The following is a 26,522-nucleotide window of genomic DNA, read 5'->3' as shown; positions in this document are numbered from 1 at the left end:
GACCCCTTGAGAAGTTCAAATTTTCCACATGATATCAAATGTACTGTGCAGATGATATCTTCACACAACTACAGGACCACAAACGAACTATAACCGTGGAAACCATAGGAGCTGACTCGTGTAGAAACGTGACCACAAAAGTACAAAAAGATCAAAACATGAAACGTTTTTCATCGGCTAAGGAGAGAGCACAACCTAAGGGGTAAATTTCAAAGGCTGAAGCTCACTTTAATGAGAATCAAACCCTTCCTTTGGCCCGGGATAGAATTAGCTTACTGATATAGCCACTCTCAAATCTCAAGATTGAGCAACATCCTGTTTAACAGTTCATTGCAGAATTTATTCATCACTTCTACCTTCTTACTTAGCCTAATCAATGCTTGAACATAAATTGCAAGCTTTAGGAAACAACTTTGAGAATCGTTGATGAACGCCTAGTGATGGCGGGTCGTGCCGACACCACCTAACGAACACACAATCATTAAGACGAGTGAGTTCCCTGCCCTACTTTCGGTAGGTATTACCCGTCAATTTTTGGAAGCTCCGTAAAGGAGTTCACCACCCTAACTATTTCTAATTTTAAATTTGACTCAACTTTTTAGGTGATAAATCTTTTTAAAAATAAAACTACCAGTAATTTTTATGTTCAGAACTTGAGTTGCCTGATACAGAAAAAAGCCGTTGCGTAGAGAATATTTCTGAAAATACAAAAATCAGAAATACCCCTATTTTATAAATGAAATTATTTTTAGTTGATGAGTATATCTCTTTTTGGCTTTACATATATACTCGTTTAATAAAAAAATTTAATATTTGTTTTCAATATTTTCATGGCATGTAAGTTGGAACCAAAGGAACACAGTGAAATGGTATAAGGATAGAACCACTCAAATCTTCTTTTGTTATTTGGTTGACTAACATAAAGTAAACGACACACCGAAAATAAATTCCTAAAATTTTTAAAACAAAACAAAAACTAGTTATTCAACATTTCATCTCTTTCTTTCAAGTTTTTAGTGATATTGATCTATTGAATAGCTTGTTCTCAAAATAAAGATTTTACTTTTGTAAGCAACAAACTTACATCGTACTTCGTACATATATATTATAAACTGTGGGAAAATACAAGAATAATTTCCTTCCCATATTGGCCACATATGACATCTTGAGGCTAAAAGTCGTAAGTTGATTTTAATATGGTCCAGTAAAGAATCCATGTGGAGTACTTTCATCACTGGCTTTTGTGTAACCTCAGGAGCTGCAAGAACCACACTGAGGTATGGCCATTCAGGCTACGAATGATCGAATGAAGTCCTTTCCAGATCAATATGGCTTGCGTGCTTTTAGAGTCGAACAACCTAAATGATCCTAGTTATCCAACAAAGAATGCAGATTGCATTCACTCTTTTCAAATTGTACAAAATGATTCCTAATCCTGCAAAAGCACCAATGGTTTGCCCACTCAGCATGATCATAAAGATGGTATATCGATCACAACATTACATAATTACTTGTAAAGCCCCAGATTAGCACACACAGTAAATTGCTAATCAATGCTCATGGCTTCTGCATTCCCGCTCGGATCTTGTGGACCAACCTTCTGCTCTTCAGAAAGATTTTTCATCTCTTCAACTAGACTCCTCTGTTCATCTTCTATTGTCACCTGCAACTCATCCACCTAAATAAAATATAATAGTCAATAAGATGTTATGTCCCTTCTAGTCTTCTTCAATCAATTGCATTGCAGCATTGCGCTTACAGGTTAAAGAGTCTGGCAAATTGCCCAACAGTTAGGCAACTGACTAACAGGGTGCAGAGTCTATTATCCCCTTTAACATACACAAAGGGCAAAAAGTCCTTTACCAAAGGCCAACTCTAGTTTGGTTCACTAAGGAGTAAGGGCATATTGAAAATTTTGTCTGGTGTTAGTTACCTAAATTGTTAAGCAAATAGACTTTTTCCAGATAGAACTCCACATAATTATGATGAACTAACTTCCATTATCAACATACATGACACGACTCACAATTAGAAGGGAAACACGTAATACAGCAGTCCCTCGAAGGGGAAAAAAAAAGAAAAAAAAAGGGAATACAGCAGATTTATAACATACCACTTGTAATAACAGAGCAAACTGTTTCTTGCGAAGTTCCAGCATCCTTGTACTAGCCATGTCTTCTGCTTCCAAGGCAGCTATCTCTTTCTCAAGTTCAGCTATCATCTTCTCTGTTTCTGACCTAGGGGGCTGTGTGGCAATTAGTTTTCGTATCGTCTCACACTCCTCCTTGTGCTTTCTCTCAATCTTGCTGGCTTCAAGTTCTTTCTTTAGGTTTTCTATTTCTGCATGAACCTGAAGAATCTGGCTATTGATCTCATCATTCAACTCATTAAAATGCTCCTTTTCCCTCACATTTGCATCAACAACTGCTTTGCTTTTCAATAATGGAATCTCAAAAGTGGTAAGCTCCTGCAAAAAGGTCTTCGCAAGTCTCTCACAATCATTGTAATTATCTGCATTCTTCTCAACCTCAACGACAAAGGCAGTAAATTTCTTTTGTAGCTTCTTCAATGGAGGTTCACCTCTTGTTGTGGTTGTGCGAGTGAGGAGCCTGTGCTTTATAATTGCATCGTCTTCATGAGGACCAAAAGCATAGTGAGCAGCCATTGCCTCTCCCTTGCCAACGACCCTTCTTCCTTTCAGCATTGAAAAAGCTGGTAGCAACATGAATGTTAAAAAGATGCATAAACAAAGCCATTAGGCGTGAAGATATAACAGACTTGCGGCTGGAAAACATGTTATTTTCATTTTGACAAGGGAAGACAATTTAAATTACTACAGCAAATGTCTAGCAGGTTGCATAGAACTAGGATATAAATACTAATCAGCTACGGCCTGCAAAAAGTTAAGGAAACAGAAGAAACATCTCCATTTGTTTATCCATTATCATTTTTCTCTTATGTCTTTCCTAAGCTCTGGTAGAGAAACATGGAGTAATAAGCTAGTACTTCCTCCGTTTTTTTTTTAATTGCACCATTTGTCAATTCACGCTTACCAATGCAATACTTTGTCCATTAATATCTTTAATTCTATTTAAGTAAAAATTATAAACATTTGATATTTGAATAGTAGACGTTGAGACGAATAAAACTAAATCCCACATGACTGTTTTTCTTTACGAATAAATCACAAACGATGGTCTGAATAATGTAAAATACCAAATGGTGCAATTAAAATTAAAAAAAAAATAAAAAAAATAAAAAAAAAAGAAGAAGAAGAAAAACGTAGGAAGTATCTGAATACGAAATCTATCTACATAACACAATATGCATAGTTCGAAGACACCTTTTCACACTTAAATTGACATTAAGAGAAGGAAAGTAGTTAATAAGGTTAAGCTCAACTATACCAAGGCATCCTCAAATTTTGACAATTACATAGAGGATTCCTAGTAGCAGCTTAAGGGCAGACTATCCCTACAGAACTTTTCTATAGCACACGAAGTATAAAAGTAAAAAGAAGATGACCCCAAATCACTGTAGAAGAGGAGTACGTTTAACATCCCTGCAAAATTAGAGCTTCGAGGGAGTTGTTTGAATGTGACTTGACCTTGAGCACATTTTCTTAAGTAACCAGGCTCCTTTTACACAGCCTCTCCATCAGCTCAATCAGAAATCGATAAGCTGGCATCATTCTAATTCAATTTTCAGCATAAGAAAAGGGAAAAGTTTTTTTTTTTTTTAAGAAAATAATACTACCTTTTCTTTTTAACATAATCTCCTCTACTGAAACCCAGGGGTATAAGTTCCAAAACAAATATTGGTGAGCTCAACTGATGTAGGCTTTAGAGTTTAGACCCTCCTGACAAACTATTTGAAATTTAAAAAGCATAGATGGTATCACTCCTATAAGGAAGATGAGGGGATGATGGAAGCATCAAAAGAAACCGAGAGAGGCCCAAGATGACTGAGAAGGAGAGAGTTAAAAAAATCTCATGAAGAAAGCAATGGATAGAAGGGAATGATGGAAGAGAACTTATGTGGATGATAGGTTCATGCAGCCAGCCCTATCGATTTGGGAAGTAAGCTTTGATTTTGTTGTTGTATCATTCCCCACAATCCCCCTACTTAAAAACTGGGATGAATAGGTTGAAGATGACCTTGATTTGACAACAAAATGTGAGAAGCTGTGTGATGTGATCCAATATCAAAGGATGAACCCCCCACTTCTGAAACTACTCTCCAAGAGCTTCAAATAATTCAGATCATGATAGCAGTTAGATCAATGTGTATCATATTGTGGATAGGTTCTGAATTTCACCTAAGACAGTAGTTTGGATAGAAGCTACTTTTCCATACCCATTGTAAAATGTGAGAGACCTATATTTTATAGCAAAATCCCAAGGCCTCAGACCTCACACCTCATAGAGCTCTTAAAAAGGCTGAAGCTTGAGCACACTCAATGTAGATAGCTTGTAAAAATGGAAAGCAAAGGGAGAAAAGAGCGAAAAATTAATGCTCATGCTCTAAGTAAAGATGCTAGTGGTCGCCGGTCTCTTTCTCTTCCTCTTTCTCCCTTTGCTTTCCATTTTTACAAGCTACCTACATTGAGTGTGCTCAAGCTTTAGATACATTTAAAACATGGACACCTAACTTCATTCAGGTTACTACTCTCGGAATGATCTTTGACGTACTGAATGAATTCATTAACCCCTTTCAAACTCTGGATTAATAGAAAGCCTAACCTTCCTTTCATACATCCAGCTATATTCTGTTAGTATCATGATTACAACTTCTACACAACTCACGCATTTGTATAATCACATTAGTCACAAAGCGTATTTAATATTCATTGTCCATCAAAGTGTTATGGAAATGCAAATGAGATTTGAAATGATGTCCAAGGGTCCTTATCACTCCAACCTAACCCATCCTTGTACGTTTAATCCCACTAGTGCATGTAAGCCAGGTTTTCAATTATATGGAAAATCCGGCAGCATTTCCCTACAGTTCTCCAAGTACATGATGTAGGCGATTAGATACACCTACATATGTACCCAGAGAACATTGTAGAGAAATGAGAAGCCAGGATATTCCCTAGAATCAATAACAAGGCATACATTCACCACCTAAGAAAGAATAAGCGTACAAGGACAGTCCCAACCGGAGATTATTCAAGACATACTCCTAATGTGTATGCCTTGAACGGGTATCTAGGCATATGATTATGCAAATGATTCATTTACAAAATATATAAAGTAAAGGACACATGAATTATACTAAACAAATATATCATGTAGGAAAAAGAAAAAAAAGTGGCTTCTTTATTCAAATGACTCATGAATGCAACTATGCAAAGATAAAGGTTAGAAATGGGGGCAATAGTGGACGAAGATATATTTTAGCAGCTAAACTAGTGGCTAAACTAGTGTATGAAAAACTAGAAACTTTTGTATCTCCAATCATATAAAATGTAGTACATTTCTATCCCATCATAGTTCAATGAAATAACAAAAGCTTTATTGGGAAATACAAAATTGTAAACCACTTGATTAAGCTTTACATTAGACATTTAGTGCAGGATTAGGAAACTCCTTAATTACAATAGCCTAAAAGAGGTCAATGATTATTACTTGTACATGGAATTATAATTAAGTTGACTAAATGTACTCCTAAATTGTAAAGGGCATTAGTGTCTGCCGCTGCACACGGAAAGAAGATTTTTACCGACATAATTTAACTTTTTAACTTCGGTTAGTCCATGCTCTAGCATTTACTGCTGCAAAAGAATTAAATGTGCCTACTGAGTACTGCCCGTAACTACTCAAATCAGTAGTAGGAAAATCTAATCTTTTTATCCTTATATAATACTCTACGCTATACTTTGGAAAGTCTCCAAATAAAATGAGTCTTAATTAAGAAACTATCACCGGAAGCTATGAAAGTATGAAACATACTACGCAATATCAAAAGAATAGTTATGAATCGATAGCTTAACATTGTAACGATAAAAATATAGTTGGTCCCCCAAAATAAATTGATATAATAAGAAATTGAATGAATAATACTCCACAATTCAAGAGTTAGGATCACAATGACCAAATTCTGCACATTAATAATTTCAAGTCCCAACTCCAAAAAAAATTCCACCTCAAAAACTTTAATACTCCTAATAAATTGGTGCTCTAAAATTTACAGAACAAACATAGATAAGTGAAAAAAAAAGAGAATGGACAAGATAGACTCTAGATTCATCTAAAACACGAATCCACTTCGTAACTAGGAAACTAGAAAGAAAAGATCTATAGAAACACAAAATGACTACACAAAATTGATCAAAAATAGAATATTAAAATCCTAAGAAAAAAGATTGACAACGAAATTAAATGACTTTTCTTCTTTAATTCTAGCCTTAGTGTCCTTTGTTTCAAAGAGGAAAATGTAGACTAGAAGAGGACTTGAAATAGAAAAATGATCTGTGCCAGACATAATTCCATGTGCTACCACCCCCACAAAGTGCTAACTTTCGACTTAAATTGTATATAGACAATTTGCAAGCGTAATATATCCCTATATTTCAGACATCAAGGTTCCGTCAACGATTTGGGAGCTTATCTATTTCACATAATGTAGCAAGGTGGCACCATCTAGCATAAACAGATCCTTCCATCAGTATCATTACTGTCTTCACATGAAACTCCTAAATCTTAATCCAATACCATCCAATCACCAATGTACACCCCCTCTTCCACCCCAAACGTCTCAAAGAAAAGAGGATAGGTTAAATTCTAGATTTCCAAATACTGGTATCTGGTTGTTACATTACAATGATCTTTTAATGTACTCCAAGAACAGCAAAGAAGGTTTGTGATAATTAAATGCTAACCACATAAACTAAACTAAACAAATATATTAAACAATTATTAAATATTATATTAAACATTATATAAAACAAATATATTAAACTAAATAAACTAACATACATAATATTAAACTAAACTAAACTAACATATATTATTACATTAAACTAAACCACACTAAACTAACATATCATAATACAACACATTCATTTCAAATATTTCAACATTTTAAACATAAAATACAACAAACATGTATACACTAAAAACAATTATAAACTTACATATATCTAAATACAATTAGTCACTAACATGCATGTATAAACTAAACTAAGAATTTTAGGGTTTATAATGTCACTAACCTCTAGATCTGCACTTTTTATTGACAATTAAACCAAAATCTACAAATCCTACAAATAATTACAATTAGAAACTTAATTAGGGTTTATGAGGTCAGTTTTTATTTTAAAAAAAAAAAAAGGGTCACCAAAAAATTTTAAGGTCTAGTTCTTAATTGATTTTATTCCAAATTTTTTAAAAAATTCATATTACAGTACAATAGAACAAATGAATATATGTTGTAATCAAATAGTACTTAAAAATTTATATTACAATCCAAAAGTAGTACAATTTTTATCAATTTAATCCAACTCAAACAATTCAATTCAATCCAACTCAAACAAATCAATTCAATCCAAGTACAACAACAATACCAAGACCAATTCAAACAACAATTCGAACAACAACAATCCAACAAGGGCAACAACACCTCAACCAATTCGAACAACAAGTAAACAACAACCCAACACCAATTCGAATAACAACAAGTAAACAACATCCCCAACTGTACACCAATTCAAACAAGTAAACAAGATCCGAACACCAATTCTAACAACAACAAATAAACAATACCCCAACAATAACAACTCGAACATCAACCCCAAAACTGATTTCATCCTAATTTCATCGAATTACCACTAAAAAACTGATTTCATCCAATCTCAATTACATAAAATTACAAATAAATAAAATTTAAATTCAAACTAAAAATTAAATTGCTTACTTGATTTGAATTCAAAAATCCCTAAACTCCAACATATTAACTTCGATAATACAACAATGAAACCCCAAAATCTAAAATAAATTCAATTATCTAATTAAAATTCAAAAACCCTAAAATCAAAAAAATTAATTAAACAATTCCCCACCCAGCCCGACAGCCACTCCCCAGCCCAGCCCCGACAGCCACCCCCTCCCCCTGCACCACCACCGAAACCACCCTCCTTCCAGAGCCACATGAGCGCAATAGACCCCCCGCCCCAGCCCCACCAACGAAACCGCCTAAAACTTGAATTCCCCAACCCGAAACCACCCTAAACTCCCATCCCTTTCCCCACCCGAAACCCCCACCCCTTTCCCTGAGCCGAAACCGCCGTAGACTCGAAATCCCTACCCCTGAAACCATTTCCCCACCCCTCGGAACTTGTGAATTTGTATTTTCATGGTTTCATCCTGACATTAAAGAGTTACACAAACCAAACCCTGCAACACATTAGCAACCAAAATTGACTCAATTATCAAACTAGACTCCAAATATTCCGTTAAATTCTTCGAGTATCTATAACCAACAGTTCAATTATCCAACTTCGAAGAACCCTAAATTGAGTATATACTGACAATTAAATACACGATTAACACTAGATTGTCAAAATTAATATTAGATGATTATAGAAAAATAAGCATCTAACCTTAGAGACTACTTCAGTGGAGGAGAGAGAGCTCAGAAGCCGCTTCAATGGAGAATTTCGAGTACGCTTCAATGGAGGAGAGAGAGAGGAAGGAGTACAGCGAGAAAGCGTGAAATAGATCTAAAGGGAAAAAAAGAAAATAAGATTAGAATTTATTTATTTTTAATTAAATAATACTATGTCCTGGGACCACGATGGTGGTGGTTTTAGTAGCAGTGATGAAGGAGGAACGGGGTAAGCGGTAGAAAAAGGGGACGTATTGTGGCTAGGGTTTACCCCCCAAAAAAAAAAATGCAAAACTACTTACCGTGCGGCGGCCTGGGAGTCACAAGGGGACGGCGGTCAACGGCCGGTGGTTGCGGCGAAAGATCGGTGGTGGTTGTTGACGTGATGGTGATGGTTAGGATTTACCGAAAATAAATTAAAAAAATAAAACAAAATTCACTACACTTCCCGATCGGCGGCCAAGGAATCACAGCGATGTAAGGCCGGTGGTTGAGGCAAATCGGCGATGGTTGTCGGTCTCTTTCTCTTCCTCTTTCTCATTCTCCCTTTCTTTTGTTCTCTCTCTTCCCCCTTTCTCTTTCCATTTCGTGAAATTTCATACCTAAATCCCTGCTATATTTTTCATTATTTCCGACAAAATATTCCGTCGGAAAATATTTTTCGAGGGAATATTCCATTGGAAGTATTAATTTCCGAGAGAAATTAATTCCGTCGGATAATTTACGAGGGATATTCCGTTGGAAAGTTCTTTTTACGACGGAATTTTCTGACGAATTAAATTTCCTCGAAAAATTCAAAATTTTCTGACAGAAATTCGGGTCCATCGGAGTATTTCCGTCGGAAATAGGCCTATTTCTAATAGTGGGCTTTCATTGTGTCTTTTTTTTATTTCAAAAGAAAAAAAAAATTATATATATATAAAATAAAATAAGTTTTAATTTACCAAGTTCGTCTTGTCTAGTGGAAAGGATAGCACCTTCCAACCATGAACAAATATGACAAATTGGGAGGTGGAATTCCCTTACCTTCGCTCCTCTCTCCCAATTCCCTTATCTTCGCCCCTCTTTCCCAACTTGTCTAGTCGGGTTGATCCGTAAGGGATTTCAGCTCGGCAGGGCCCTTTATCATATCTACTGGCAAATAAACAAATTAAGTTTATATAAATCAAAAACACAAATTGTTAACAAAAGAATATGGGTCACTCAAATGAACAAATGAGATTACTCACAATGAGTTTGGGTTACTTTTATAAATAAGGAGCAACTCTTATAGATTTAAATGTGGTTATTCATAGTTTCATACATATAGATAAAAACCACCCTTCTAAATTAATGTGGCCAATTGGCCACACATAAGAGTATAAGACTTATCGGAAATACAAATAAGTTTAGGAAAAATCAAGTGAACCAAACATAGCCTTATTCTTCCATTATTTTTTATCGAATCGATGCTGATTATGTTATTTGCTCACATAAGTTAGATACAGAATACCCCTTTATTTTTTTGATGTCTTATTTTAATAAGCACATTTGTTAATGCAAAACTTTAACTAATAATATTTTTAACTACCAATAAAACATAAATTATAATCATATCGCACGTGTTGATAATCTTGATTATTTGATGTGTTGTGTGAATCGAATCGTTAAAAGTTCTTATTAATGAGATAAGATTGCATAATCTGAAAGGATCGGATTTGAGGAATGATTTTGAATGTATCCACAATACACATCTATTAAACGCGCAATTGAAAACACAAAATATCACGAGAAGTTAGATAGAGAGTTAGTAAAAAAAAAACACGAGAATCACAATTGTGTATAGTCATAGTTAAATAAATGAAAAATTGAAGTACATAACCACCTCTCAAAAATACCAAAATTTAATTTTACCACCTATTTTTTTTTTTTTTTTTTTTTGTTTATTTTAAATAACCACCCCTAAAATTAAATAAAGTTAGATTTCACCACCTAGTAATTATTAATTATCAATTTTTGTGCCAAAACATGGTCTATTAAGATTTTGGGAGTCACAAGTCGATGTTAATTTATTTTTATTGTATATAAATCATAAAATGTAGTTAAAATTATTTATTTTTTACCGCATGAAGGATAAGTGAGACGAACTTTTAAAAACAAGGTATTATACATAATTGTAGTTGTAAATAAAGATAAGATAAGGACAAAAAAAATTATTGTAATAATGGAGGAGTATAAATATATTTAGAAAATTTAATCATTGATAATATAAAAGAAAACAAATCAAGTAAATTAAGTAAAAAAATCAACAGAAATGGAAATAAATCGGATCAGATTAGATACGCTGAACCTTAACTATTTTCACGTCTTAAAAAAATAAAAAATAAAAAATAAAAATAAAAAACAGTGTCGTAAAAATCACTTTCCCCCGCTAAATTGAACTCAACTCAAAATACCACGAGATATACAAAAAAATCCGTATTTATCGCGAAACAAGAGGAGTCAAAAATGGACGTTAACAACGAATATTCAACTCTAATTGAGTTAGTGGTTTGGAATCCGGTTTACTTTTTCTGACATCACACGCAATGATAACCAAGTCAACTTATCACATTCTACTAATCACGTTATCATATAAGCACAGTACTTATCACTCTGCAAAAAAAAAAGCATCGAAGGTAGCAAGAGAGAGAGAGTAGAAAGAGAAACACAAAACCTTTATCTTACTTTCTCTCTCCTCCGCTCTTGTTCTAAATAAATAGTCCTCATTTTTTTTCATTTATTTTTTGAGTAGCCTTCTTTTTCAAGCTTTTGAAACCCTAGAAATTCTCGAACTTCGAGCCTCCAAAATATAAACCCTAGAAATTTCCAACTTTAATTTGCTTAAAATCTTCTCTCTCTTCTATTTCTCTGCTCAATTCATTCATGCTCTGAGGATAATTTTCTCTCTCTAGATTTTTTCCCTCTGGTTCTGATCTGAATTTGGGGGTTTTTGATTTTTTGGGAAATTAAAGAAATTTGATCTGTTAATTTGATCTGAATTTCTGGATTATTTCGGGGATAAAATGTCGTCGTTAAGCCGGGAATTGGTGTTTCTTATACTCCAATTCCTTGAAGAAGAGAAATTCAAGGAGTCCGTTCACAGGTATTTTATTTATTTTTAATTAATTATTTTAAAACTTCTCTGTCCTAATATTTTTTTAAAAAAAAATTATGGTTTTTTTTTAATTTTAATTTTCTTAATTTTTTTATTACATGCGGAGAATTTATCCGATTTTTTTTTTTTTTTTTTTTTTTTTTTTTGGTAAAATAAAAAAAATGGGGAGCCGTTGGAGGTCAATTTTTGAATTATTGTGATGTAAGGGTTATGATGAGAATGATTGAATAATTGTTGATGGTTTTATGTTAATTTCATTTGCTGATTTTATATTGTATATTTAATTTGTGAATTAATTTAATTTAATTTTTTAATTTGGTGATTGGGGGTAGGCTTGAGCAAGAGTCAGGATTTTTCTTCAATATGAAATACTTTGAGGAGAAAGTGCAAGCAGGGGAGTGGGATGAGGTTGAAAAGTACTTGTCTGGCTTTACCAAAGTGGATGACAACAGATATTCAATGAAGATATTCTTTGAGATTAGGAAGCAGAAGTATCTCGAAGCTCTTGACGGGTATGTTTGGTTTCGGTTTTGTTTTCGTTGAGTTTGATTGATTTGTTGTCATCGTATGGGGGGAGTGAAATTGGTATTAAAATTGTGGTGTTTGTTTGAATTTGTTAGGCAAGACAAGTCCAAGGCGGTTGAGATACTTGTTGGTGATTTGAAAGTATTTTCGACATTCAACGAAGAGCTCTACAAGGAAATCACACAGCTCTTAACTCTAACTAACTTCAGGTATACTTTACAAACCCCACAATCGTTCGTTTTAATGCTTTATAGGATATATATATATATAGCACATGTGGACAACTGATAGACTGTTTTGTGCCCTTGACTTGTCTCATTTGGCCTTTGGAAAATTAGTTAGTGAACATTAGGGTATTCTCCGGTGATGTGGAAATAATGTAAGGATTGATCTTTTTTGTATCCTTTGAATTGTTTCAATGTCAATTGGGAGAAGGAAATTGTATTAGTTAGGAAAATTGTTGCTGGGCTTATGTAACGATACGTTTAAGAGGGCCAATACATGCTCTTGGCTTGGTGTCTCGTTGGGTCTTTTGAAAATTAGTGCTCCTGACGTGGTCCACTGTATACTTTAATTTCTTGCCACGTCTGTTGGAAGAATTTCACATGTATCTAATTTCAGATGTTTTATCTAATGGAGGAATCCATCATGCAAGACCTTGTCCCCCAAAGCGAGTGGTCACAAGAGCTGTAGTAATAGTTTATCGAGTTATTGCTCCCTGGTGACATGGTAATAATTTAAGGATCGATCCTTGTATCCTTTAAATTTGTACCATGCCAGTTGGGAATAGAAAATATTGCATGCACCCGGGGGGATCTATCGTGCAAGACCTCAACTCCCAAAGTGGAGTGGTCACAAGAGCTGTAGTAATAATTTGGCAAATTAGTGTTACCTGTTGACGTGGTAATAATTTAGTTCTTGTCACGTCAGTTGGGAGCAGGAAATCTTGTTTGCTCCTGATTTCAAATGTTTTATCTAATGGGGAGATTACCATGAAAAATAATTCTAGTGTGCGATGTGATCTGCAGTCTTCCTTTGATTGCCTTTTATAAAATTGTAACAGTACTTAGAATATTTTTGGATACCTCAGGGAAAATGAGCAGCTTTCAAAGTATGGTGACACCAAAACTGCTCGTAACATAATGTTGGCAGAGCTTAAAAAGCTGATAGAAGCAAACCCGCTTTTCCGTGACAAGCTGGTGTTCCCGACTCTGAGATCGTCAAGACTGCGTACACTAATTAATCAAAGGTAAAAGTCCCTGCTGTCAGTTTGTTTGTTGTTGATGGTTTTATGTTCATGGTGATATTTATGTTTATGGATTCTGTCATAAACGGCAATTGCTAGAGTGACTTATTATGTCTCAGTCTCTTCAAACTTCAGATAAGGCCAATGTCTGTGGGATGGCAATCAGAAATCTACTGTTTACTTTTTTTAAATAAATGAGTGAGGTAGTGTATTTGTTTGAATTGCTGAAAATTACGAAAAGCACGTAAAATAAATGGAGAAGATTAGGGTAAGGAATAGTGTTATCTAAATCGCTCTCACTCAACCAGTCACCCCCCATGAACAGGAAAAGCATATTATACTAATAAACAATGTTACTTTGATTCTTAATTTAGTCTTCCTTACCTGACACTTCAATCATCTTGAACCACATAACCGTAGAAGAAAATATAAAATTAGAGGGATCAGTGTTTAGAAAAGCACACCTAAGGCGCGTCTAGGCACTAGGGAGTTAGGGCAGAGCGTGTTTTTTTGCTCTAGGCTAGAAGTATTCAAATAGGCGCACCTAATTGTCATGTATATTCTTAAAAAGACTTGATCTATTTGGTATCTGATTGTCATGTATGACTGCATTAGTTGTATCAAATAAGATTGGGTATATATGTTTACTGATTTTTTAACACTCTGATTTGTGCAGCTTGAATTGGCAGCATCAGCTTTGTAAGAATCCCAGACCAAACCCTGATATCAAGACATTGTTCACTGATCATACGTGCACTCCTCCAAATGGAGCTGTTGCACCTGCTCCTGTAACTCTTCCAGTTGCTGCTGTTGCAAAGCCTGCTGCTTATACACAGCTAGGAGCTCATGGTGTATGTTGTCTACTATCATTTGCTAGTTATTTTTTTTTTTTTTTTGAAGTTAGCTGAATATTGTCAAAAATTTATGAATCTCAATTATGATGTCTTATTTTATGTTGCAGCCATTCCAGCCTACACCCGCAGCTGCTGCAGCTAGTGCTAATGCTTTGGCTGGTTGGATGGCAAATGCTGCTGCATCCTCTTCTGTCCAAGCTGCAGTGGTGACTGCATCATCCATTCCTGTGCCCCCAAATCAAGGTGGGTACTGACATAATAAGCTGTTTGTGAACATTTACTTGTAATTATAATTAAGGCTGGTGAAATTGGTTAAGAGGCTTCCTGTGTAATTGTTCTCAACTATGGAGGCACCTTATGTAATTGGGGAACTCCCTAACATCTATTTTAGCTTAATGGTGGCTTTGTTTAATAGTGGGGGGAAGCTGATGGCATTAAAAGGAGACTTAATTACTCGTTTGTATCTAAATATTCTTCTTTACTTATGTCAGCTTCTTCGTAGATTTCTTCTTTTTATTTTTTAATTTTTATTGTTTATTTTTAACGTGAGCTATTTATTTATATATGTATTTTTTTTTGGTAGTCCCAATCCATAAAAGGCCAAGAACACCGCCTACAACACTTGGCATGGTTGATTATCAGAATCCTGATCACGAACAGCTGATGAAACGTCTTCGTCCTGCACAATCTGTGGAGGAGGTAACTGTTCTGTTGTGGGCTTAATTTTTCATGTTGGTTCCAATGTTAAGTATGTTAATTGACAGTGCACTTACTGAATTTTCTTTGTTGTTTTACTTTTCAGGTTACGTATCCAACACCCCGCCAACAAGCTTCTTGGTCTGTGGATGACCTCCCAAGAAGGGTGGCCTTTACTTTGCACCAAGGCTCTACTGTTACAAGCATGGATTTCCATCCTTCTCACCCCACATTGCTGCTTGGTATGAAGGCTATTCATCTATTGTAGTTCCTTACATGCACTTTGTTTTTATGTCTTGTGCTAAATTTGATGTTTGGATTAGTTGGTTCATCTAGCGCGGAAATTACTCTTTGGGAGGTTGCGTCACGTGAGAAATTGGTGTCAAAGTCTTTCAAAGTTTGGGACATGTCTTCATGCTCTTTACAATTCCAGGTTAATCTATCACCTTGTAGTAATTTTCTTGTTCTTAATATCTCTCTCTCTCTCTCTCTCTCTCTCTCTCTCTCTCTCTCTCTCTCTCTCTCTCGTGCACTACTTTTTTCTGGACATAGAACACTTGTGACTGCGTGCTCTTGTAGCTGAACCAGCCCAGTCTATAGGCCTAATGATTGTGAGTTTTTACAGGCTGCCTTTGTCAAAGATGTAATATCAGTCAGCCGAGTTGCATGGAGTCCTGATGGAAATTATCTGGGTATGTCTGCTAGCTTATTTTTGATTTTGTAATTTTTTTTTCTTGCTGCTGCTGCTGTTTCTTCTTCTTCTTCTTTTTTTTTTAAAAATTTTTTTTTTTACAATTTTTGCTCCTGTATCCATCATATATGGTCTTCATTGTTGCAGGAGCTGCCTTTAGTAAGCACTTGATCCATTTATATGCTTATTCTGGACCAAATGATCTTCGACAACAGTTGGAGGTGAATGAAGTATTATCTTGCTTGTTTAAGTTGAACTCTGAACATCAAACCTGACCAATATATCCTTATGCTTGCAGATTGATGCCCATGTTGGTGGGGTGAATGATCTAGCTTTTGCTTATCCTAACAAGCAACTTTGTGTCCTAACATGTGGAGATGATAAGATTATTAACGTAAGAATGGAGTAGGTTTTTAATATTCAGGTTCAATTTCACATGCTGGTGATGATGTTTTTATACTCTTTCTTACTAATGCTTCTATCAAACAGGTTTGGGATTTATCAGGAAGAAAGTTATTCAATCTTGAAGGCCATGAAGCACCTGTTTACTCAATATGCCCTCATCACAAGGAGAACATTCAGGTATCTAACCAATAGCCCTGAAATTGATAATTGTGATACATACAGTGGACATGATGTTTGGGTCGAAAACTGTACTTTCTTTTCTATTAGTAAATTATGAATTGATCTGATTGATGATGAGCTGTGAACTATGCTCATGCTTCCTGTTAGTAAATTAGTAGTTTATTAAATCTTGAAAATCTTGAAGACACTATCCTGCTTCCTGTTCTTGTAATACTATGCTCATTTGCTTCCTTTCCTTCTCAGTTCATTTTTTCAACTGCATTTGACGGGAAGATTAAAGCTTGGCTGTATGATAATACTGGGTCTAAAGTTGACTATGATGCTCCTGGACACTGGTGTACTACAATGCTTTACAGTGCTGATGGAACTAGGTATGGATAAATTTGTGAAAATTGTCTTGTAAGAAGGATTCAGTCCATAAGATTCCTAATTTTAGTATCTCAGACATAGCATGGAGTTGATGCAATGTGATGTTTTTACCTACACCTGTCTTATTGTATTGCAGATTATTTTCATGTGGAACTAGTAAAGATGGAGAATCTTTCCTGGTTGAGTGGAATGAGAGTGAAGGGGCAATAAAAAGAACATACACTGGATTTAGAAGGAAATCAAATGGCGTTGTGCAATTTGACACAACACAAAATCATTTTCTAGCTGCAGGGGAAGATCATCAGATAAAGTTTTGGGACATGGATAATGTCAGTGTACTCGCTCAAACAGATGCAGAGGGAGGGCTTCCGGTTAGCATATTTGGATTTGTCTATATATCATGGGAAAGTCCCCTCTTTCCACAAGTAGGATGTAGTGCTGTTGCTTATGTTATGTTTTGAAATGCGTTTCAGAATCTTCCACGGCTGAGATTCAACAAGGAAGGGAACCTTCTTGCTGTTTCCACTGCAGATAATGGAATCAAAATTCTCGCAACTGCAGCTGGTCTTCGTTTATTGAGGACTGTAGAAGCCCCACAATTTGAAGCGTTGAGGACACCTATTGAAGCTGCTGCTATCAAGGTAACCTTCAATGATTCAAATTTATTCAGGAGCAATTATTAGTAGCTGTCTAAATCTTATTATATTTCTGATCTCTTTTTGTAATGCCTCAAGGCCAAGATCACTAAACTTGCCAAGCATATTAGATTAACCATGTATGTTTCTGTGCTTGTCCTCCTAATTCTCATATGTGCTTGTCTCAATTCTCTGCATTGATTCATGAACCTTCTATCCAATTGTGGTGAGTGCTTTTTTTGGAATTGTTGGTTTTGATGTAGCATGTTCTACTGAGCATAATTGTGTCTGAGAAACCTTGGACAAAAAATAAACCTTTGTACATTCCTTTGTAAAGAAAGCCCTCCCATTTCATCGTACCTGGATTTTCTTCTCATTCATGTACCTTTGCATCATTGTATTTTAGCTTAGTTTTGGATTCCCTTTTTCTTCAGAATGGAAACATGGAAAAGGCTAGGATGGCCGAAGACGCAATTGAGACTAAAATTAAGCCTTGGCAGTTGGCTGAAATCGTGGAGCCTGTCCAGTGTAAGCTGGTGACTTTACCAGAAAGCATGGACAGTTTCAGCAAGGTTTGTTGATTGACTCTTTAAAATCATATGCTATGCACAGAATTTCTCTTCCTTATCTGAATGTTGCATGCCTCTAGGTTGCTCGACTTCTTTACACCAATAATGGTATTGGGGTTTTGGCGCTTGGTTCAAATGGTATCCAGAAAATCTGGAAGTGGAGTCGCAGTGAGCAAAACCCTAGCGGGAAGGTAATGGATTAGTAGAAGTTTCTGTTTTCGTCAAATATGTATTTGATAGTTTGAATGAACTGTTGCTAAAATTGTTGAGTTTCAATTTTCAATAGGCCACTGCCAGTGTGGTTCCGCAACATTGGCAACCAAGCAGCGGTCTTCTTATGACTAATGATGTCCCAGGTGTCAACGCTGAAGAAGCTGTACCATGTATAGCACTTTCGAAAAATGATTCATACGTAATGTCGGCCGCTGGTGGAAAGGTGTCATTGTTTAACATGATGACATTCAAGGTATTTATATTTATGATTATGTAAAGTATGCCTGCTGTTCTATAGTTCAGCTTTATTATGGCCTTCATGGCCAACTAATTATTTTGCATTTTCAGGTCATGACGACATTCATGCCTCCTCCGCCTGCCTCAACCTTCTTGGCATTCCATCCCCAAGACAACAACATCATAGCAATTGGAATGGAGGACTCAACCATTCACATATACAATGTTAGAGTAGACGAGGTAATAATTTTCAATTGCAAAGTAACTTCTTTATAGTGTTTTCTTATATTAGTATGCCATCTATTTAAGGTTTTTTCAACCTCTTAATTTCAGGTTAAATCAAAATTGAAGGGTCATGTGAAGCGCATAAGTGGTTTAGCATTTTCAACCATTCTTGGTATCCTGGTATCATCTGGTGCTGATGCTCAGGTAGGCAATATTCGACCTCTTTTGGGAAGCTAATAAAATCTTTTGGTTTAAACTTTTGTAATTTTGGAAATGATATATTGATATAGACTAGAGTGTTTACAAAATGAAGTGGCCAGGTCACCAGTGAAGAATATTTACATGGGTTGTATGGTCTAGTTGTTCCTTAGAATTATTATTTCTTTATGTTTTTTCCTTTCCGATTTGGGCATTAGACGGCAGTGGCTCTCTATAGGTAGTTTGGATAACGATTACTTGTTATAACTAAGAAAATTGCTCCATTCCTAGTACAATAAATACCAAGTGTTGAAATTGTATTTACTTATTTTTTGAATAACCTATTTATTGTTTTTATGAAGCATTCAGAGGGTCAATCTCTCTTTATATGAGGTTCAATTGCTTCAGATGACAATATGTTAACCTGATCCTGTTGATGTATGCTATAATTCATAATAAAGTGTCGTTTTCACTATTATAATGGTGGATATATGACTACAGCTGTGTGTCTGGAGCATTGATACCTGGGAGAAGAGGAAGACTGTCACAATACAACTTCCAGCTGGTAAGGCAGCTACTGGTGATACACGAGTCCAGTTTCACTCTGACCAGACCCGTTTGCTAGTGTTCCATGAAACCCAGCTAGCAATATATGATGCCTCTAAAATGGAATGCATTAGACAGGTATAACAGAATGGTTTAACTATATTGTGCTTTGAGGTTGAGATTATGAAAGATCAGTTGTGATTCTTCTATGCCTCTTAAATTGCAGTGGGTCCCCCAGGATGCATTGTCTGCACCGATATCCTATGCAGCATACTCGTGCAATAGTATGATAGTTTATGCTTCCTTTTGTGATGGCAACATTGGAGTATTTGATGCGGACACTTTGAAACTTAGATGTCGTGTGGGCCCTTCAGCATACCTTTCTCAGGCTCAATTGAATGGGTGAGTTAAAAGACTTTACCATCTGTGATGTTGAACATTATATTTCGTTATATTGATACAATAATGTATTATTTAGTTAAAAATATAATCCATATGATCAAATTCTGACTTTCACAATTCTCTTAATTAGTACCTGAACTATTGTTTCTGTTTATCTTGAGAGGGTCATATCACAATAAAGTCCTGAAGTTTTAGCCTGTTGTGCACTTTTGAGTTTATTCTGTTTCTTGGGTATGTGTAATTTTTCTCAATTATTCAGTGAAGAAAGACCAAGTACCTGAGACGTTGACATATGCAATGCTGCTTTGTTTTGAGTTGCTGACCACAAGGTTATGTGGGTGATGTAGATTCTATATTTATATTAGTCTCATCTAATCTGTCTCTACCTTGTTTTAGGAGCCAAGCTGTTTATGCGCTAGTGGTAGCTGCCCACCCACAAGAACCCTTTCAGATTGCTGTAGGGTTGAGTGATGGAACCGTTAAAGTGATAGAGCCAGCCGAGTCAGAAGGCAAGTGGGGAGTGTCTCCACCTGCCGATAATGGGTTGCTAAATGGCAGAACGGCCTCTTCGTCTGCTACAAGCAGCCACACTCCTGATCAAATACAAAGATGAAGCTCTCCAGAAAATCCTGTCTGTACATTGTTGAAATTCTTTATTTAGTGTACTAGTTTACTACAGTTTAGTGAGTAGACTCTAGGATTGTGATCTTCAGATAATGTTTTCTCAGCAAGGATAAAGACACACAATGTTTAGACAGAATTGGTTAGAGAGGTGCATTCTTGTATCATTATCTCTTGTCCAATTGAAATTGAACTGGGCCTCTGTATTTTAGAAAACTGTATATGAGTTCTTCTGTCTTGATGACATTGTATTTCTAGAAAGATTTACAGATGCTTTGAGCAATTGCTCTGCAAGGGAATGAATCGTTAATCAAGCAGTATTATAACCATGTATATCTTTTGTGTTAGCTTGGGGTGATGTGAATCTTGGGCCAAAGAAATTGTTTGCTGTCTGAAGGCGAAAGTTCCTTTCATTCCTGAAGGCGAATGTACCTTATGGTTGTCTGGGACAGCATTCAACTGATTTGGAGTTTTGGACCATAATCTGTAATTTGGACTTGTAAAAAAACTATAAACAAAAATCTAAAGTATTATTGTTTTGTTTTTAACAAAAACTAGTTGAAATTGTATAGGTTTAGTACAACTTTTTTCTTTTGATTTTTTTTTTCTCTCTCATGCCAAATCCAATCAACATCCATTCGATATTGCTGTAGTTTTCTGTTTTTTTTAGTTTTTTGTTTCTCAAGATATATGTCATTTACTGAGTTAAAAATTGCCAAATCGTTACTCCCTCTATTTTTTTAAGTATTACAGTTTGACCAAACACGTATGTCGAGACACGACTTTTGACCACTAATTTATCTAATTATATGTTAGTAAAATTATAGGAAATTTGATATTATGAGAGTATACATTATGACAAATCCAACAATGTACTATACAATAACATTTGTTTTTTTTAGATTAGTAAAATAATCAAGTTGAAACAATTATGTGAATAGTAAAAAAAGTCAAACTATAACACTTAAAAAAACATGGAGGGAGTAAAATTATAATAATTTTGAAAACTGATAACAGAAAAGTGAAAACTTTTCCTACCGTACTTCTTAGTAAATAGACAATGGGATAAGTTTTACAAGGGTTAAGGCTAACATATTTACTTTCTTTTACTACAATTTGCATTTTACTCACTTAAAGAGGGTTACTTTATCAATTAAACATAAATAACTTTGATATACATAGTATACATATTGGGGCAACTTTTATTTACATTGAGGAAATTAATTTATTCCGAGGTAACTTTTGATCATTAGGACAAACTTTACAATAGTTGTACACCCAATTTTTCAAAAAGTTTGTGTTCCAACAATCACGTGCTCTCTAATCTCCTTGACTCCACCCATGACCTTAAGTTTAAACTCTTAGGTGCTAACCATTACGCTATTATCATATTACATAGCATTCAATAAAAATTAATTATAAATAAAGATTTTTATCATGGAAATAATGCGGTAACTCGGGTCATCGCTCGGGCCTGAAAACTAGTTTTCCTTAAATTACGTGTTAAGTCCATGCTACGAAGCTTGCGATTGATATGAAACAAAGAAACTTAGCGAGTATTTTGTACATACACACGAAGTATATATTTTGTACACACAGTATATTTTGGACCACCCCAAAGAGTGAATCGGGTCGAATCATTGTATAACCCGACACCAGTAAATCACACCTCCCTTCTTCATACTGAATCCAGGTTAGAGTTAGAAAGACCAAAAAAAAGGAAAAGAAAACCAGAAAAGCTTTTGCTCGTCTCCGAGCTAAGCTCAAATCTAGGGTTAGGGTTTACGAATCGACCTTCAAAATTCAACAATGGCGAATCGTACGGACCCACTAGCGAAGAGCATAAGAGGTACGAATCCACAGAATTTGGTCGAAAAGATAGTTCGAACGAAGATCTACCAAAACACCTACTGGAAAGAACAATGCTTCGGTCTTACCGCCGAAACTCTCGTCGACAAAGCTATGGAGCTCGACCATATCGGCGGCACTTACGGCGGTAATCGTAAACCTACTCCGTTCATGTGTCTTGTTATGAAGATGCTCCAAATTCAACCTGAGAAAGATATCGTCGTCGAGTTTATTAAAAATGAAGATTATAAGTAAATCCTGATTCTCTAATTTAATTCGTTTTTTGCTAATTTGAAGAATTTAAGTGTGCTTTTTGAGGTTGAAAGGAGCTGATAGTTTACATAATTATGAATTATACTGTGAATTTAGTTGGCATGTGATGGTTGATATTTTGTTGCAACAATAAATTTGAATTGTGTTCTGAATTTCTGGGTTAATTTATGGTTAAGTGGGTGGTTGGGAAAATTTATGGATGCAGGGGGTGTGATGTTAATGTGTATATGTTCATTTCATGGTTCAATGTTAAGTGTGGTTATTGTAAATGCAGGTATGTGAGGATACTCGGGGCGTTCTATTTACGTCTTGCTGGAACGGATTCCGATATCTACTTGTACTTAGAGCCTCTGTACAATGATTATCGGAAGCTGAGGATGAAGAAACCGGATGGGCGTAAGTTATTTGTTGTCCATATTCGTATTAATTTTCTGCTTAAATTATCAGTCAGGGTTTTGGCTAATCTATTTCTTTGGCAACAGAATTCTTGTTGACTCATGTGGATGAGTTCATAGACGAGCTTCTGACTAAAGACTATTCATGTGACATTGCCATGCCTCGCATTAAGAAAAGGTGACACTCTATTTACTCGATTGTTTAATCGTGCTGACATATGATTGGTGCTAGCTGTGTACATGCCAAATTTACTTCCTTTTGATTTTGAAGTGCTCTTGTTTAGTTTGGCCCGTATTGTTAACAAGCCCTGAAGTCCTTAACAGTAAAGAGATCCTCTGTGTTCTTTTGTGGTTTCTCATGGTTTGTTGTAGTACCTTTACTAGTCCCACTTCAATCAACCTTAAGTTCTCTTTTTGAGTAATGAAGGCTGAGTGCATATTTTTAACATGGATAGTAGGCTTTTTGAGTAATGAAGGCTGAATGCATATTTTTAACATGGATGGCTTTGTCAATTTATTATTGTTGTTTTGATAATTTTTAGGATGTTACGGACTTATGGAGTACTAGTTTGTGTCCATGCGATGCTGATTGAATCCTTGTAATTGTTTTGATCAATTCTAGGTTAACCTAATATTGATTTCCCAATCTTGTGCCCAAATGATGTTGCTGATACACTGCCTAAAATCTTGACAACTAGGAATAAATAATTGTTCTATGTCTTATGGCCTTATGGGTAATAAGAATGACAAATTCATACTAGAAGAAAGGCTGTGAAACTCATTTTGATAAGGGTTAATTGGTTCTTGAAGTGCCCATGACTAGTGATGTGGAGCCTCGTCCAGATGTGTTTTTGGGATTCAATTAATTCAAAAGCTGTCAGCTCTCATATTGATTCTTTTTAGAGGTAAGGAGAAGGCCCTACCAAGCCAAAACCTCTCATAGGTCAACCTGATTTGGTTTAGCAGGCAAGGCCCCTTAGGAGTAGGGGGTGGGGGAACATGGAGTCTCCTAGTTGGATTTGATCACACAATCATGGTAGATGCAAATCTTTCCACTAGTCCAAGCCTTGCTTGGTTCTTATTAGTGAATAGTCACGGGCTTTTGATTAAGATAATTTAAACATATAGTGATTTTGTTTTTGAAAGAGAGGGTACATTGAGCTGATTAACAGATGATATAGGTAAACAACTATTAATTTCTGGCAGATTTAATTGTGTAAATTAGTTGAATTTCTTGTCAGAATTTGTAAAATACTTCGTAATATATAATGTCCTTGTTGCAATTTATGAAATTGTTGGGAGTGTTCAAACTTGTAATTATTCTGTATCTATTATCCCAGAGTATATGAATTTATTATGTATTTAATTATCACCGTTAACCATTTTGTCTTTAGATCAATTACATTTTTATTCCTTGAAAGAAAATTGCTATTTTCTGTTGTATGTGTTTCTATTTATTCTGCACTTTGTGTTAGCACATGTCCTATTTTATTCTCAGAGGTCTTTTGGTTTATATAGGATAGTACCTAACTCATCAGTTCCTGACGAACAGATGGAATCTTGAGAATATTGGTGCTCTGGAACCCAGAAGAAGTGCCCTGGAAGATGATTTTGAAGAGGAGGAAGAAAAGGAAGAAGATGAGATGGATGTAGATGTTGATGAACATGAAAAGGTTCAAGTATTCTTCCTCATCTGAATCATCTGTTCAAATGAAACTTTGTTCATTCCTTTTCTTACTCAGTTGTTTCTGTTACTGTTCAACAGGATTATCGCGGTAGGAGTCCTGTGAGAGATAGGGATAGGAGGCGTGATAGTCACAGATACAGGTTTGTACTTGAGACATTATTCAAGTTGTCTTGTCTCTGACAGACTAGTCATGTTATTCCAATATATCTTATTATTAGTAAATTTACTCACGCTAAGATTCCTTGTCCGATGCTGCAATATGATGTCTTTTCAATCAACTTGTTTTAGCTGCAATTTTAAATCACTTGCTTTGCAGCCATCTGAATTTGCTTTGTGGAAATATTATTTCACTGTTCACTGTAGTATATTAAATATCTCTGATGTATCCATCTTTATGGATATTGGAATATTAATTTATGTTGTCCATTTGATATTATTGCATGTAGATTATTTGTGTCCCCAAGACTAAATTGTGTCTTGAGTTCCCTATTCTTTTATGCATCATCTTATTGTACAACATGTGCTTTACTACTCATGCGGAAGCTGCTCCCCACTTTAAGTCACAACTCACTAATTACACACTAATCACACACACACACACACAACCGTACAGTTCGGTAGAATAAATTAAACTTTGTGGTATCTTCATGGTAATCAATGTCATGCTGAGGTTTAGAGCAGCTTCCAAAAGTAAAATATGATGATCCTGCCAGGTTTCTCTGCATTGGCAGTGTGCAGTTGAGAAGTATGATGGGTCATACATACTTAAAAGTGTATCTTTCATCCTCATTTGTGTGGTAAACAAGGATATTACTTTTTTGATCTCTTCTCCAACTGTAATATATGAGTTACAGCCTAAAAAATCAGTGATGCTCACAATATCTCATTTTTGTTCTTTAGGGATAGGGACTATGACCGTGATTATGATCGTGACTATGATAGAGAACGTGGAAGAGGGCGAGATAGAGACCGAGATAGGGATAGGGACCGAGATAGAGATCGGGACAGAGATAGGGACCGTGACCGAGATCGTTATCGTATCAAAGATGAAAAGGATTATGGTCGTGATAGGGATAGGCGTGACAGGGATCGTGGTAGGCGGAGGAGCCGCTCAAGAAGCCGGAGTAGGAGTAAGGATCGCAAGGACCGTGAAGGTGACCGTAAGAGGCATGGTAGGAGTCCCAGCCCCAGAAGGCATGGAGACGAGGATAATGGTGCACGTGAGGAATCAAAGAAGACGAAGAAGAAGAAAGAGAAGGAGAAGGAGAAGAAGGATGATGGAACAGACCATCCTGATCCAGAAATTGCTGAAGCAAACAAGCTTCGAGCTAAACTTGGGATGAAACCATTGAAGTTATAGATACATATGATTATATATGTATGTATCCATACTTTCTTTCCAAAGGTTGATTGTATAACCCCTTTCTCAAATGTTTATACTCGGTATGATTTCTGTTTCAACTGGCTATCATCAATTTGTACAGAGTATAACCCTGTTTTCGGTCAGCCCAAAGTGTTACACATTACATTTGATGCTATTGAGAAAGACTGCATTCTATTAGACTGGAGTAATTATCTGCATTCAGCTGTTTCATAAGACTACACTAATTTATCTGACCTGTCTAGCAGTTTCATGCTGAAATTCATTCACTAGTCTTGACTAATTATTAGACCAAAAGTTTGCGATCTTTTTGTAAAATATTATGCATCAAAGCTGTGAATTTAAGACGAGTTGTAATGAATTACAGCAGCTTCAATTTCATAATGAGAACACTAGAGTTAAAACATAGAAAACAACATGAATTACCATTAATTTTATGCAATTGAAAGATCAAAGCTAAGGATTATATTTTCCTTAACCATCACTAAGAAGAATTAAACCTTTTACTGTCAGGCAAAATCTTCAGGAACCAGAACACCATTTTTGTCATACTGAAGGCTACCATGAAGAGGCTTACACTTCT

The 26,522-nt window shown here is 35.6% G+C and overlaps 3 protein-coding genes across 5 annotated transcripts; 2 read left to right on the top strand and 1 right to left on the bottom strand.

Moving 5' to 3' along the window:
- Positions 1-997: 997 nt before the first annotated feature.
- LOC110736812 (THO complex subunit 7A-like) lies at positions 998-8,768 on the bottom strand. Of its 3 annotated transcripts, none has more exons than XM_021917129.1 (4): positions 8,603-8,768; positions 2,114-2,712; positions 1,538-1,678; positions 998-1,435 (listed from the first exon to the last, which is right to left on the bottom strand). In XM_021917129.1, exons 2-3 carry the CDS (start codon positions 2,702-2,704, stop codon positions 1,547-1,549), a joined length of 723 nt encoding a protein of 240 aa, XP_021772821.1. In that variant the 5' UTR covers positions 2,705-2,712; positions 8,603-8,768; the 3' UTR covers positions 998-1,435; positions 1,538-1,546. The 3 variants fall into 3 exon arrangements, with proteins under 3 accessions (XP_021772821.1, XP_021772820.1, XP_021772818.1); XM_021917128.1 differs by adding an exon at positions 7,217-7,264 and having other exon boundaries at positions 998-1,678; positions 8,603-8,767; XM_021917126.1 differs by having other exon boundaries at positions 998-1,678; positions 8,603-8,767.
- A 2,509-nt stretch (positions 8,769-11,277) lies between these two features.
- On the top strand, positions 11,278-20,688 carry LOC110736811 (topless-related protein 3-like). The gene is made up of 24 exons (XM_021917125.1): positions 11,278-11,731; positions 12,076-12,255; positions 12,364-12,477; positions 13,359-13,517; positions 14,191-14,365; positions 14,476-14,611; positions 14,952-15,067; positions 15,171-15,306; positions 15,388-15,497; positions 15,690-15,756; positions 15,903-15,976; positions 16,054-16,149; positions 16,245-16,337; positions 16,584-16,711; positions 16,846-17,080; positions 17,183-17,350; positions 17,779-17,916; positions 17,994-18,104; positions 18,200-18,379; positions 18,475-18,603; positions 18,697-18,792; positions 19,288-19,470; positions 19,559-19,734; positions 20,131-20,688. Exons 1-24 carry the CDS (start codon positions 11,652-11,654, stop codon positions 20,345-20,347), a joined length of 3,297 nt encoding a protein of 1,098 aa, XP_021772817.1. The 5' UTR covers positions 11,278-11,651; the 3' UTR covers positions 20,348-20,688.
- A 1,296-nt stretch (positions 20,689-21,984) lies between these two features.
- Positions 21,985-26,119, top strand: LOC110736810 (pre-mRNA-splicing factor 38-like). The gene is made up of 6 exons (XM_021917124.1): positions 21,985-22,454; positions 22,751-22,872; positions 22,959-23,049; positions 24,424-24,544; positions 24,637-24,698; positions 25,459-26,119. The coding sequence occupies exons 1-6, from the start codon at positions 22,165-22,167 to the stop codon at positions 25,916-25,918; spliced, it is 1,146 nt and encodes a 381-aa protein (XP_021772816.1). The 5' UTR covers positions 21,985-22,164; the 3' UTR covers positions 25,919-26,119.
- Positions 26,120-26,522: the final 403 nt, after the last annotated feature.

This window comes from Chenopodium quinoa, unplaced genomic scaffold (genome assembly GCF_001683475.1).
Source record: "Chenopodium quinoa cultivar QQ74 unplaced genomic scaffold, ASM168347v1, whole genome shotgun sequence".
NCBI classification, from domain to species: Eukaryota; Viridiplantae; Streptophyta; class Magnoliopsida; order Caryophyllales; family Amaranthaceae; genus Chenopodium; species Chenopodium quinoa.
Note: the sequence above shows the minus strand (reverse complement) of the source record. Positions and strands in the feature narration are given on the sequence as shown.